Source organism: Eubalaena glacialis, chromosome 4, assembly GCF_028564815.1.
Source record: "Eubalaena glacialis isolate mEubGla1 chromosome 4, mEubGla1.1.hap2.+ XY, whole genome shotgun sequence".
NCBI lineage: Eukaryota > Metazoa > Chordata > Mammalia > Artiodactyla > Balaenidae > Eubalaena > Eubalaena glacialis.
The window spans coordinates 76,523,831-76,539,231 of NC_083719.1; the positions used below are offsets into that span (position 1 = coordinate 76,523,831).

General features: G+C 35.3%; 1 protein-coding gene across 1 annotated transcript in view; it reads left to right on the forward strand.

Moving 5' to 3' along the window:
• SLF1 (SMC5-SMC6 complex localization factor 1) overlaps positions 1-15,401 on the forward strand; it is a 60,017-nt gene that overhangs the window by 10,761 nt on the left and 33,855 nt on the right. The window contains exons 5-6 of the mRNA XM_061187998.1: positions 4,690-4,852; positions 11,071-11,214. Coding sequence (XP_061043981.1) covers positions 4,690-4,852; positions 11,071-11,214 — 307 coding nt within the window. The remainder of the gene's footprint in view (positions 1-4,689; positions 4,853-11,070; positions 11,215-15,401) is intronic.

A 15,401-nucleotide genomic window follows, 5' to 3' on the forward strand; every position in this document is an offset into this window, starting at 1 on the left:
TTTACACCATATTTTAAGAAGACTTCTTATTGGGTAAACTGTATTCTTAGACTGCTGTGACTTTTTTTGCTGGGAGGGCGTGGTCTAAGGGCTTTTTGTTACCTTTACTGAAGTGTAATTTATAGACCGTAAAATGCACAGGTTTTAAGTGTACGTTTTGATGAGTTTGGACAAATTTATGCACCCATGTTACCCATACTACAATCAAGATCTGTAACATTTACATCATCCTAAAATATTCCCTTGTGTTTTTGTACATTTAGTTCTGCACCACCAAACCAAACAACCACTAATTTCTTTTTTGTCACTGTACATTAGATTTGTCTTTTTCAGAGGTTCATATAAATGGGATCATACTGTGTATACTCCTTTGATGTAGCTTCATTTGCCTGCCTCGTTATTTTTGAGATTCATCCATGTTGTTGTGTGTATCAGCAGTTCCTTTCTTTTTGTTACTGAGTAGTATTCCACTCTATGTATATATCACAGTCTGTTTATTCACCCATGGTTGGACATAGGGGGTTTTTTGGTTTTGATTTGTTTTTGCTAATATGAATAAAGTGGCTATGAACATTTGAGTACGAGTCTTCACGTAGACGTGTTTTTATTTCTCTTGGGTAAATATCCAGGAGTGAAATTGCTTGCTCAGATGGCAGTTGTACATTTAACATTATGAGAAAATGCCAAACTGTTTTCCAAGTTGTTGTACCATTTTACATTCCCACTAACAATGTATGAGAGTTCCAATTGTTCTGTAATTACTTTGGAACTATTGTCCAAAAATGAGGTGACCATATTTGTGTGGTCTATTTCTGAACTTCTTACTGTTCCATTGATATCTATATCTACCTTACACCAAGAACACACTGTTTTGGTTACTATAGTATTATAGTGAGTCTTGAAATCAGGTCTTGTGAGTCTTCCAACTTTGTCTTTTTCAAAATTGTTTTGGTGATTCTGGATCCTTTATATTTCCGTATGCATTTTAGAATCAGCTTGTCAACTTCTACAAAAAAACAAGCTGGGATTTTTATTGAAATTGTATTGAATCTGTAGATCAAATTGGGAAGAATTGAGATCTTAATATTGAGTCATCCTATCAGTAGACTCTCTTTCTCTCCAGGGCTTCTTAAATTTCTGTCATTAATATAGCTTTTGTTGTATAAACCTTGCACATATTTCGTTAAATTTAATTCTATGTACTTCATATTTCGGGATGCTATTATAAATCGATTGCTCTGTAAGTTTTTATATCCATTAATTGACTTTTCTCCTTTATTCTGTTAATATGGTAAATTATTTTGATCAATTCTTAAATGTTAAACCAAACTTGTATTCCTGAGAGAAATTCCACTTCACTGTAGTGTATTATCCATTTTTAATAATTGCTGATTCTATTTACAAATATTTTGTTAAGAATTTTTATATCCTCAACCTGATAAATGACATCTATGAAAAAATCTAAACAATATCATGAATTTTTTTTTCCTCCATAATTGGGAACAAGACAAGAATGCTCACTCTGACCATTAATATTCAGGATTTTACTAGAGGTACTAGCCAGTGCAATAAGGCAAAAAAACAAATAAGAGGCATAGAGTCGGAAATAAAGAAATAAGAATACTTGGTTTTATTTCCAAAAGACATGTTCATATAGCAAATAATTTACTAAAAGAAGCTATTAGAACTAATTAATAACTTTAATCAAGATCACAGGATAATAAGTGACTAAATAAAAATTGTGTTTTTGTATGCTAGTGATGCAGTTGGAAATTAAAATTGAAAAAGCAACACAACTTTTAGTTTTTGGTGATTTGATTATGTATCCACGTATATGTGTGTGCATTTTGTTTATTGTTTATTATTTATGTTACTTGCTTGGAGTTCTCTTAGCTTTTTAGGGAAATGGGAATTTTTGTCTTTTTTTAATTATGGGAAATTCTTGGCCATTATCTTGTAAATATTGAATTGGCCAAAAAGTTCGTTCAGGTCTTTCCATAATATCTTATGGAAAAAGGAGATGTTATTATAAATATATTGGCTCTGAAAGTTTTTGTCTGCACCTATTGAGATAATTGGCTTTTCTCCTTTATTCTGTTAATATGGTAAATTATTTTGATCAATTCTTAAATGTTAAACCAAACTTGTATTCCTGAGAGAAATTCCACTTCATTGTAGTGTATTATCCATTTTTAAGAATTGCTGATTCTATTTGCAATTTGCTGATTCTATTTCCATAAGATGTATGGAAAAACCCGAATGAACTTTTTGGCCAACCCAATATTTGTTCTATTGTGTTCTTCTTCTGTAGATCCATTACCCATATTTTAGACCATTTGATTCCATTCCACAGTATTTGCTTTCTCTGTTCTGTTTTTTTTCCCTTCGTGTATGTGTGTGTGTGTGTGTGTGTGTGTGTGTGTGTGTTTCAGTTGGATACTTACTATTGACTTACCAGGTTCAATGATTTCTTCCTCAGTTTTGTGCAGTCTATTGATAAGCCTATCAAAGAAATTCTTCTTTGATATAGTATCTTAATTCTACCTTTTTGATTGTACTGCCTTCTAAATTTCCCATATGTTCATGCAAATTGTCCACCTATTCTATTATATCTTTTAGCATGTCATTCACAGTTATTTTAAAGTCACTTTTTTAAACTTTCAACAGGTGGATCATCTCTCTGTGCTCTTTATTCCTTTATCTCTTGACAGTGGTTTGGTTGTTTTTTTTTTTCCCATTTTTGTGTATGTCTTGTGTTTTTGTTTTGGTTTTTTTGCATACATAGACATTCCCTATAGAAGAACAGTAGAGGCTGAGGTGAATAATGTTAATATCCAAAAATGGACCTACTTGTAAGGCAGTTAGTGTGGGGTCATTGAGTTAATCTTGTCAATTTTTGAGCTGGCTTTGGGTTTTGTTAGTGCTATTTTCATCTTCAGCGCATCATTTCATTTTATTCCAGCAGTGGTTTACAGTTCCCTTGTGCTTAGCGTGGGGCCTGTGATGCTGGAGGTTTTTTAATCAGTGTTCTTTATTCATTCTCAGCTTTTGGTAGTCCCTGTACTACTTCATCACAGAAGGGCTCTTCATATTCTTCCCCTTTTGCTTCCTACTCATTTCTAGGTTGGGGAGTAAGGGTTGGTGTGTTTTCGTTCTGTTGGATAGGCTTTAGTCTTAAGCATTCTTCATGTTCTTGGTCTCTGGGGTTGGGATATACCCACTGCTTCTGTCTCAATTTCCCATGGCAGCCAAATTTTCCCTTGTACTGTGGGCAGGGTCTTGGGTAAGAGACTTTCTAGCATCTCCCCAGCATTAGGTCTCTGCTTTGTATTAGTGCAGGAACCTAGGCCCAAGTGGCATTCCTGCCCCTTCTCCAGGGACAGGTGGCTTTTGCTTCTATCCTTTATCCCATCTTTTTTGGGCTGCACAGCAGGAAGTTTTCCTACCCCTTTCCCAAAGGCAGATGAGTTTTACTTCCGCTCTTACAACAAAAGCAGTGCATCTTTTCCTGGGTTCTGAAATAGAAGACTTTCTTACTTTACCCAAATGACTTAAGGCTTTTGCTTCATATGAGAGATGGATCCAGGGAAGTGGGCCTGGTTTTACATCTGTCTCTTGTTGGCAGGCAGTCCCCACTGACCCACCTTCGCTACCAATGGGGTTTCTGCTGTTACCTGCCCCTAATCTTTTTTGTGAATACTTAATAGATGCTGGTGACAAAGAGCTTGCAACTGAGGGGGAGGCCTTCCATGTGTCAGGGACTCTCAATTATTCTAAACTGTCATGCTGCCTACACTTGGCCTTTAAATTTATTAAGATTTTACCTGATTCTTGCCTGCATTTATGGTGGCTACTTCTCTCCGATGCTCTGGCAAGAGTGAAATAGTTTGGGTATCCAATCTCTTCACAAAGGTGCTTATCACTCTTTTGGAAATTCAATTTCTTGGTTGGCTTATTATCTCAGTTCTCTGATGGGTTCATGAAAAGTTATGATTTTGTGGATTATTTGGCTTTTTTCTTATTGTCAGGTTGTAGTAGTGTTCTCTCGTGGCTTTCTAAATCCTAAGCAGTAATGAATTTTCATGAAACTTTTGGGTGTGTGTGTGCCTGTGTGTCTGTGTCTGTGTGTCTTCTGAGCCTAAATGTAAAATGTATTTCTTAATGTAAATCAAAGTTAAACTTTTTCAAAAGCTAATTTTTTAGAAGAAGTTTGGCAACTTTAGTTCTATTTTTTTGTGGTCCAGAATGATTTCCTTGGAGGTATGTTGTCTTCTGAGGTAAATACTTTCTTAGAATTCTTGCATTGTTTTTTTTGGCTTATTGAGGTGACTTTTCCTTAGGAAATAAACTTAGTATTCTATTTTTTTTTTTATTACACCACCACCCCCACTCCCCGTTGCTTTCCCCCCTTGTAAACTTAGTATTCTTGATTCTTAAAAACTTTTCCCATATCAAGAAATGGATAAGTAGAGGGAATAGCATGATTTCTTAAACACATCTGTTCTGAACAACTTAAAGTTTAGGAAATCATTGCAGTAGTTATTCTCCGTGGCACTCAAATAGACCAAAGGAATTAATTCCTTTCAGAAAGTTCTGCTCCTACTCCTAGGAAGTAATTGATTTAGATAATTTGACTAAACATACTTTCTTTTTAATATACTTTTCTATACTGTTTACATTTTCATTTAGAGTTTTGGAGGCTGGAAAAGCAAATGTTTTTTTACCAAAAAATTCGCCAAGTGAAATAACTCATGTGATTGCCAGTAATGCGAGAATCAAGGCTGAACAAGAAAAAGATAACTTTAAGGCTCCATTTTATCCAATTCAGTATCTAGGAGATTTTCTTTTAGAGGTAAGTAAAAAACAAACAAAAAATTAGTAAACATTTTTTTTTTTTTTAGGATTCCATTGAAGGTTTTTTTTTTTTAATTTTATTTATTTATTTATTTATTTATTTATGGCTGTGTTGGGTCTTCGTTTCTGTGCGAGGGCTTTCTCCAGTTGTGGCAAGTGGGGGCCACTCTTCATCGCGGTGCGCGGGCCTCTCATTATCGCAGCCTCTCTTGTTGCGGAGCACAGGCTCCAGCCGCAGAGGCTCAGTAATTGTGGCTCACGGGCCTAGTTGCTCTGCGGCATGTGGGATCCTCGCAGACCAGGGCTCAACCCGTGTCCCCGGCATTGGCAGGCAGATTCTCAACCACTGCGCCACCAGGGAAGCCCCAGTAAACATTTTTAAATGTTTATTTTATAAAATATTGATACAGTGAAATATAAAAATCAAATTATGTTCTGAGTTTTGAAAATGCGATTAGAATTAAAATGACATTTTTAAGACAGTTGCTCTCAATTATTTAAATATTTGAAAAGAACTTGCTTATTAAATTTAAAATTTGTCTTATTTTGAGTCTCTACTTTTGTTTTCAGTGCTTTGGTGATGTTTATTACAAAATAATTTTAAGCATTTTAAACCAGAGTATAAATAAAACAGCAGTGGGCTATAGGTATCATATGAGAATTCTTCGGTTATTTTCCTATTGGAAAAGAGGGAGCTGTTTCTAAGAATTTAGAAATATTTTCCTGTCCTCTTCCTCCATCTACATCTCACTTGGTGCACATACCACTCCTTAAGTAGTTTGAATGGAAATAACCCTAGAAGAATTGCTCTAAAAGTAAGCAAAGAAGAATTTTTAGGAAGGGTCACTCAAGGTGGAAGAGAACCTGCAGTGTGTCTAAAAACTGAACCTTGGTCTTCTAGGAAACCTTAGCTCCTTCTTCAGTGTTTCCCATCTCGATAGATACTATACAACCTTTTGTCTAATAATTTATGTTAGAAATCTGGGAATCACCCTTGAAACCTTCCTTTCCTTATTCCCCACATCTGGTCAATTACCAAATCCTATTGATTTTATTTCAAATACTTCTTGAATAAACTGCTTCCCTTCTGTATTAACATCATATTGAGTTCATCCTCTTTGCCCTGTGCTGCTGGAAGCAACTCCTTATTATTCTCTCTATTGTTCTACTTCTTTACTTTTGCTAATTTCCTAGTAACTTACTTTTCTTTCTCTAGTCCATTCAGCTTCATCCAGAAGTAACATCTAAAATGCTCTTTCTAAAATAGTTCTGATGCTGTCTCTCTCCTACTTAAAACTGTCCAATGGCTTCCCATTGCCCTTAGGATGAAGTTGTAAACCTCTAATACAGCTTTAAGTTAGCATGGGGTTCCTGTCACTCCTACCTTTGCAACTATAGCCTGCTCTACTTTTTCCTATGCTCACTATACTATAACACAACTGCCTTCTCCCAGTTTCTTAAACAGGCTAGGCTACTTCCTACCTCAGTGTCTTCTGAAAAGCTGTTTTCTCTTCCTAAAAAGGTCCTTTCTGCTATTCTCTCACTCCCTATGCCTGCCTACTTCCTGCTTATTCAGTTTGCAGGTATAATGCTGCCTCTTCAAGGAAGCCTCCCTGGCCCCTTATTAAAATAGTTAGGTTCACCTCTAATGTGTTCTGATATCACTATTTTGCTTTATAGTACTCATCACAATTGTAATTAATTAATTGGCTGATTACTTGGTTAATGTCTTTTTCCCCACCTAAACCAAAAGCACTGTGTCATCAAGGATGATGTCTATCTTTTCCATAGTTATATCTGAATCATCTTGCATAAAGCCTAGCACACGAGTAGTTCTCATTTTATATTTGTTATATTAGTAGAGAAATTATGAACAACCCTTGAGTATTCCAAGAGTAGATGTAATATATCATTCTATAATTACCTTTCCCTACTGAGTAGTGGCAGTGTGGATTGGAAATTTGACCTTAGTTCAGAGGATGGATCTGCTTGGACTATGGATAATCTCATTGTCCTTGACAGTGATTGGTCTAGGAATGGGCATGTCAACCAGTTCTGATTCATGGGACATGAAGAGAGGTATGTAAGAGCTTCTGGGAAGTTTCTTTCTCATTATGAAAAGAGCCTCTGGCAGCCTGGCATCTGCTAGATGTAAACATGGAAAAATGAAACGAAACCTTAATTACTACTGGCAGCCATTCTTTGACCATGAGGAGAAGTAGCCTTAGGTTGAAACCAATCTTGTAGACAGCAAAGTGTAGTGACAGAATGTAGACTCTTGTAGAGATACTTGAGTTGCTGGATTAATCAACCCTGAAACCTGACTTAGCAATGGACCATATTGCCATTCTGTGAGGTAACAATTTCCATGTTGTTTATGTTAGTTTGAATTGGTTTTCTATTACTTGCAGCCTAAAGCATCCTATCCGATCTACCTAACTGAACAGTTTAAAGGTAGTATTAACTCTCAAAAGAATGAAAACCATTCTTTTTTTTTTTTTTTTTTAATTTATTTTTGGCTGCATTGGGTCTTCGTTGCTGCGCACGGGCTTTCTCTAGTTGCGGCGAGCGGGGGCTACTCTTTGTTGTGGTGTGCAGGCTTTTCATTGCGGTGGCTTCTCTTGCTGCGGAGCACGGGCTCTAGGCGCGCGGGCTTCAGTAGTTGTGGCGTGCGGACTCTAGAGCGCAGGCTCAGTAGTTGTGGCACACGGACTTAGTTGCTCCGCGGCATGTGGGATCTTCCCGGACCAGGGCTCAAACCTGTGTCCCCTGCATTGGCAGGCAGATTCCTAACCACTGCGCCACCAGGGAAGTCCCTGAAAACCATTCTTAACTAAATTAGAAAAAGTATCTGAATTTCCCTTTCTCTATGGAAAGAAATGAACAAAATGTAATATGTATTATGCTTTCTCCATAATCGTATTTTACAGTAATCTGACACAATCAGATTCAGCTGCTGAAGTACTAGAGGGCATTAGTATATCAAGCAAAAATAATAGACAATCTCTAACTTATATTTGTTTTTAGAATACATTGTTTTATAAGCTCTAGATTAGACAGCTAAGAGTTAGTTCATAACCATTCATTCTAAATAAGGGAGGCATTTTGTGATCCCTTCTGAGGATAAGATAGTTAACTTCATTTTGATGTCTTGCTTTTCTTCTACCTCTTTGGCATAGATTATAATACATTCCTCATTAGATGGATTCTGAAGTGTCCTCTAAAAAGAGTTGCCATATAAAATGACTGAGTCAAAAGTAACAATTGAGCAATTGTTTAAAAAATAGTTGTGTTTAACCTACTTAACTTTTTGGAAAGCCACTTAGTAACAGAATCAGGAATTATTTAGTCCAGGTTTATAGATACTTGCTGAAGACTTTTGCTGTACAAGGCATTATGCTATGCACTATAGAAAATGAATAAGACCACCTGCCAGACTTCAAAAACAAAATGTGGCGAAAACAGAATGTGGAAACTGGTAATTACAGTTTAGTGTGTATTGTGCATTGGTAAAATCATGTGCAAGGTATAGAAATACAGAAGAGCAAGTGACTAATGTATCTAAATTGTTTGGCCCAAGGAAGATGTCACAAAAATGAGAGAATACTTAGGAATACTCAAAACTTCTTTTGATTATCTGTCCAAGAAATAAAATGATCCACAGAAAAGTCTTATGGAAATATAGTAGTAATTGAAAAAACATACACTTTTTGTTCCAGATCAACTAATTGTTGACCTAGATTTGTAACTTATTACTTCTTTAACCATAAGGAAGTCATTTATTCTGTGACCGAATTTCTTCCTTTGCATGTAGAAGGTAATACTTACCTTACTTTGGTTGTTATACAACTGTTACTCTAAGCCATTATTTATTGAGTGATTACTGTGCGTCAGGCACTATGCTAAGCACTTTACACACTTAATCTTATTTTAAACCTTACGTTCCTGTGTGGTATGCACTATGGCCTCATTTTACAGTTAGTGGAATGATGTATAATCAAATTTAATAATTTTCCCATGATCTCACAACTATCGTATGTCAGACCAAAAATTTAAGACCAAGCACTCAAAAAATTTTAAGGCTGCTCTCCTCGAGTCTCCCTTTACTTTTCTCATTTTGAGTATTATTAGGTTTCCTTGACAATAAGAAGGTCTCTTTCTGGGTAGTTAAAAATACTTAATGCTGTAGAGATTACCATATGCTAGTAGTCAGTCTAGTTAAGAACCATGTAGAACACTCTGGGAATTCCCTAGTGGTCCAATGGTTAGGACTTGGCGCTTCCACTGCAGGGGGCCTGGGTTTGATCCCTGGTTGGGGAACTAAGATCCCACAAGCCACGCAATGCGGCCCCCCCCAAAAAAAGAACCATGTAGAGTACTCAAAAGATGCTTGTTCTAATTACTTGACCTCTCTGGCTCTCCATCCAGTCTTGTGAATTCATTCAAGTTGTGTGGCAAATGCCATGGCTGAATCAAGGAATAAGGCCTGAGACCAAAGCATACCTTTCCATACCTATTTTAAGACAGAAAACAAAGTCAAATATGTGAATCAGAAGCCAGGGCAACTATCATTTCCACACTGTGCTGCCCTATCTTAGGTAATAGAATAATTTACTGAATTAGTAGGCTTTTGGTCATCTGTTTGTAACATAGCATTATACTATATGAGGGAGATTAGACATGGCGCTCTTTTCCTAGATCATATAGGAGACAAACAACTAACACAATGCCTAGTGTATTGTTGGCACTAAAATTTTATAAAATAAGGACTAAGTAATGAATATTTACAGATAAATAATGCCCATATCTTTCATAAGAGTAGCTGGTTGGAGAGAGTGTGGCTTGGAGACAATTATATGTTGATCATTTGTGTAGTGCTATAGAAAATAGATTATTTTTAAAAATTTTCCAAATGTTATGGTTTATCACGTTGTGATTTTTAATTATTTAACTTAAATAGGGTACTTGAATCATACATTCTAATTCACAGATCAGTATATAGCATCTTAATACTCAGAATTAGAAAACAGTGTGTTCTTCCCTAGTTGCTAATGTTAATGGTATGTTCTTTTGCGTATGTATTCTGGAAACTATATGGGATTAATTCATCCTGTATTTTAGAGATTTCTTGATGATCTAAGCCTGAGGATTTATCCTCTTTGTCAACCATGTGAAATTTGAAGCCAGAAACTCAGTTTATCCCCATTAAAGTTGTCCTTAATGGAAATTGTACATTCAGAGTAATACTTTCTTTGATTCCAGGAATAAGACAGAAGAAAAGTCTTCATTTATCATGGTTTTCAATTTCACTTTTCTGAGTAACTGAAGAAATTTAATCAGCTACTCTCAGGGATTGTTGTCTGGTTGCAAGATTGCAGGCTGCTAAAGGGCCCTCACATCCATATAGGAACCCCAGTACAAGTGAAAGGGAACCAAAGATCACACCATAGGCCTTAACCACATTTCAGCTATATCATGATTGTTCCCTAGGAGGACAATGATTCTCCAGTCTCTTTGTGTAAAGATGGTGAATCTCTGAATACTCTTGCACAACAAGTACTTGAATTCATCTTTACTCTCAATTCTTTATCTTACTAAACTTCAAGAATTTTATGTATAAGTACATATGCAACTATATTTTAAATTATTATTGGTAGGTAGTTAAAAATTCAGTTTGCATTCTTTAGCAAGAGAAATAAATGTGTTTGAGATAGAGTTAGGTGAAGATAATTGCTTACTAATGTTCAAGTAAAATAAGAGCTGTGAATTCAACTATTAGCCTATTTTCTTCTCTGTATGATAGATGTGCAAATAAGAAGTCTTACTAGTAAAAACCTGAAAAATAATCTGAGAAATCATCTATAATCAGAAAATGTTGAAGTAGATTGTAACTTTAACTTGGTAAGGGACTAGATGAAATAGTTTTGTTCATGATTATTCATAAAAAGGGTTGCTTGTTACTAGACCAACAGAGCATTAGCTTTTCTTGAGATACATTATTATTTTTTTTTTATTTGGGACCTTTGTTGTAATGATTTTTTTCCCTTCAGGGAACTTACTAGTGTTTAATAACCTTTGATTTAGAAGAGTGCATTCTTGTACCTACTTGTTTGACTACCAAAGTATTTTGCAATTATAAAGTTGGATACCATAAAGAGTACATAATGTTGAAATCATACTTAATTGATTGCCTAAACCATTTTTACATACATACAGAAAGAAATTCAGAATGATGAAGATTCCCAAACCAGTTCTGTTTGGAATAACCATAGCAATCAAGAAAAAAACAAAGATTTCAGGAAAGATATGGGATTTCTTGAAATGAAAGGTGCCTTAAAAGAGATGATGTGCAGAACCCAGGTAACCCTTTATACTCTAAAAAAATCTTACATTTCTGATTTTTCTTACAAAGTTTGTGAAAAGCATTATTTGGTGGAAATAACAATGATTTTGTAATCACAGAGCTGGTATTTGAACTCAGCTCTGATTTACAGTCTATAATTTGAACATATTGGGATATTGTCCATGTCTCTATTTTGAGGCTCTTATTGAAATAATATATATGTGCATATGGAGATTCACAGTTCCTAATACATAGTGTGTTCTCAACACATGGTAATTACTTAAAACAACTCGGTATGTTGAATGTAACGTGTGTCTTACAAAGGATTCATCAATATATGTATTCATATTCATGGTCTAAATTCAAGTATTTTACTGCATATAGATCAAGTTTTTTTAAATGGCACAAGTGAATTCCAGTTTGATTAAATATGGAAAACAAAAAAACTGAAGGACTCTGAACTTAGAGCACTGAAAAGTACGTTAAGAAAGCATATATGTGGCTCTCAACTAAAATTTTTCAGTTAGTAGGAGCAACCAAAAAAGACATTATTAGTTCTACCCTAGAAGACCTGATGTTCAGTTATGTTCAGTTTCATACTGTTTTTATAAAAGAGACTCTAATTGGTTTACCAAATCATTAGCCTACTAATTATTATTACTTAGTCTAAACTAAAATATTTTTAAATGTGATTAGAAAGAAATTAAAATTTGTTTTTACTGCATCTGTCAAATTTTACAAAGAGAATTCTAGGAACAATTTGGAACTTCTTCGACTGAGCAGTACCTTACAAAATCATATATGGAGAGTGTAAATAAAACTTTCCAAGAGATTAAAATATTTTTGCGATTTTCTCTAGTTTTTTCAAAATACAGTTGATATTTATGTGACTTAGATGATTTTCTATGATTAACTACATGTACATGATCTTAATAAGAGGCTTTTGAGTTCATATGTCTGTTGAAATATGCATTATAAGCCACAGTATAACATTTTTTACATATAGAAAGGATGTAAAATAATGGAGTTATTAAATAAATTTAGTTTTATTTAACATGAAAAAAAATGGAGATTTTATGAAAGATAAGGAAATTATTAAAATACATCTGTAAACATCTTGAGTTTTAGAACTCAAGAGGTTGTGTATAAAATGCTTCAATCAAAAGACAAGAGTAACTGAATGCATACAAAAACAAAACCCATATATATGCTGCCAAAAAGAGACTCACTTCAGTTTAATGACATACACAGACAAAGTGAGGGGATGGAAAAAGATATTCCATGCAAATTGAAATCAAAAGAAAGCCAGCGTAGCAACAGTTATATCACACAAAATAGACTTTAAAGATTGTTGGGCTTCCCTGATGGCGCAGTGGTTGAGAATCTGCCTGCCAATGCAGGGGACACAGGTTCAAGCCCTGGTCTGGGACGATCCCACATGCCGCAGAGCAGATGGGCCCATGAGCCACAACTACTGAGCCTGCGCATCTGGAGCCTGTGCTCCGCAACAAGAGGCCGCGACAGTGAGAGGCCCGCGCACCGCGATGAAGAGTGGACCCCGCTTGCCGCAACTAGAGAAAGCCCTCGCACAGAAACGAAGACCCAACACACCCAAAAATAAATAAATAAATAAATTTAAAGTACGTGCCAAAAAAACCAAGAATTTAAAAAAAAAACAAAAGATTGTTGTGAGATAAAGGAGGACATTATATAATGATCAAGGGATCAATCCAAGAAGAAGATATAACAATTGTAAATGTATATGCACCCAACATAGGACCACCTAAATACATAAAGCAAATATTAACAAACAAAAGGGAGAAACATAGGACCACCTAAATACATAAAGCAAATATTAACAAACAAAAGGGAGAACTTGACAGTAATATCAATACAATAATAGTAGGGGACTTTAACACCCCACCTACATCAACGGAAAGATCATCCAGACAGAAAATCAATATGGAAACACTAGCTTTAAATAACACATTAAACCAAATGGACTTAGTAGATATGTGTATATAGAGCATTTTGTCAAAAGGCGGCAGAATACACATTCTTTTCAAGTGCACATTAAACATCCTCCAGGCTAGGCCACAAAACAAACGTCAGTAAATTTAAGAAAATTGAAATCTTATCTGGCAACTTTTCCAACCACAATGCTATGAGACTAGAAATCAACTACAAGAATAAAATTCAAAAAGCACAAACACGTGGATGCTAAAAAATGCTACTAAACAATCAGTGACTCACTGAAGAAAGCAAAGAGGAAATCGAAAAAATACCTGGAGACAGATGGAAACAAAAGCATGGTGATCTAAAATCAGTAGAAGGCAGCAAAATACATTCTAAGAGGGAAGTTTATAGCAATACAAGCTTACCTCAGGACACAAGAAAAATCTCAAATAAAAAACCTGACCTTACACCTAAAGGAACTAGAAAAAGAAGAACAAACAAACCCAAAGTTAGTAGAAGGAATGAAATCATGAAGATCAGAGCAGAAATAAATGAAATACAAACTTAAAAAACAGTAGAAAAGCTCAATGAAACTAAAAGCTACTTCTTTGAAAAGATAAACAAAATTGATAAACCTTTAGCTGGACTCATCAAGAAAAAAAGAGGGCCCAAATCAATAAAATTGGAAATGAAAAAGACAACTGACACCACAGAAATACAGAAGATCATAAGAGACTACTACGAACAGCCAAATGCAATAAAATGGACAACCCAGAAGAAATGGACAAATACCTAGAAATGTACAATCTACCAAGACTGAGCCAGGAAGAAATAGAAAATGTGAACAGACCAATTACCAGTAATGAAACTGAGTCAGTAATTAAAAATCTCCCAACAAACAAAAGTCCAGGGCCAGATAGCTTCACAGGTGAATGCTACCAAACATTTAGAGAAGAGTTAACACTTATCCTTCTCAAAATACTCCAGAGAATTGCTGAGGAAGGAATGCTTCCAAACTCATTCTGTGAGACCAGCATCACCCCGTTACCAAAACCAGACAATGGTATCACAAAAAAAGAAAATTACAGGCCAATATCACTAATGAACATAGATGTAAAAATCCTCAATAAAATATTAACAAACTGAATCCAACAGTACATTAAAAGGATCATGTGCCATGATCAAGTGGGATTTATCCCAGAGTTGCAAGGATTTTTCAATACCAGGAATCAATCAGTGTGATACAACACATTAACAAATTGAAGAATAAAAAGCATATGATCATCTCGATAGGTACAGAAAAAGCTTCAACATCCATTTATGTTAAAAACTCTGTAGAAAGTGGGCATAGAGGGAACATACCTCAACATAATAAAGGCCACATATGACCAACCCACAGCTAACATCATATTCAATGGGAAAAAGCTGAAAGCATTTCCTCTAAGATCAGGAACAAAACAAGGATGCCTACCCTCACTACTTTTATTTAACACAGTATTGGAAGTCCTAACCATGGCAATCAGAGAAGAAGAAATAAAAGGAATCCAAATTGAAAAGGAAGATGTAAAATTCTCACTGTTTGCAGATGACATGATACTATACTATACTATTTAGGACATAGAATATCCTAAAGATGTCATCAGCAAACTGCTAGAGCTCAGTAATGAATTCTGTAAAGTTGCAGAGTACAAAATTAATATACAGAAATCTGCATGTCTATGCACTAACAAACTATCAGAAAGAGAAATTAAGGAAACAATCCCATTTACCATTGCATCAAAAAGAAGAAAATACCTGGGAGTAAACCTACCTAAGGAGGTAAAAAACCAATGCTCAGAAAACTGTAAGACACTGATGAAAGAAATTGAAGCCAACACAAACAAATGGGAAGATATCCCATGTTCATGGATTGGAAGAATTAGTATTGTTAAAAATGACCATACTAACCAAGGCAATCTACAGATTCAGTGCCATCCCTATCAAAATACCAAGGGCATTTTTCACAGAAGTAGAACAAATAATTTTGAAATTTGAATGGAAACACAAAAGAGCCTGATAGCCAAAACACTCTTGAGAAAGAAGAACAGAGCCAAAGGAATCATGCTCCCTGACTTTGGACGATCCTACATCTGACTATACTACAAAGCTACAGTAATCAAAACAGTATGGTACTGGCACAAAAACAGACACATAGATCATTGGAACAGAGTAGAGAGCCCAGAAGTAAGTCCACACAGTTATGCTCAAT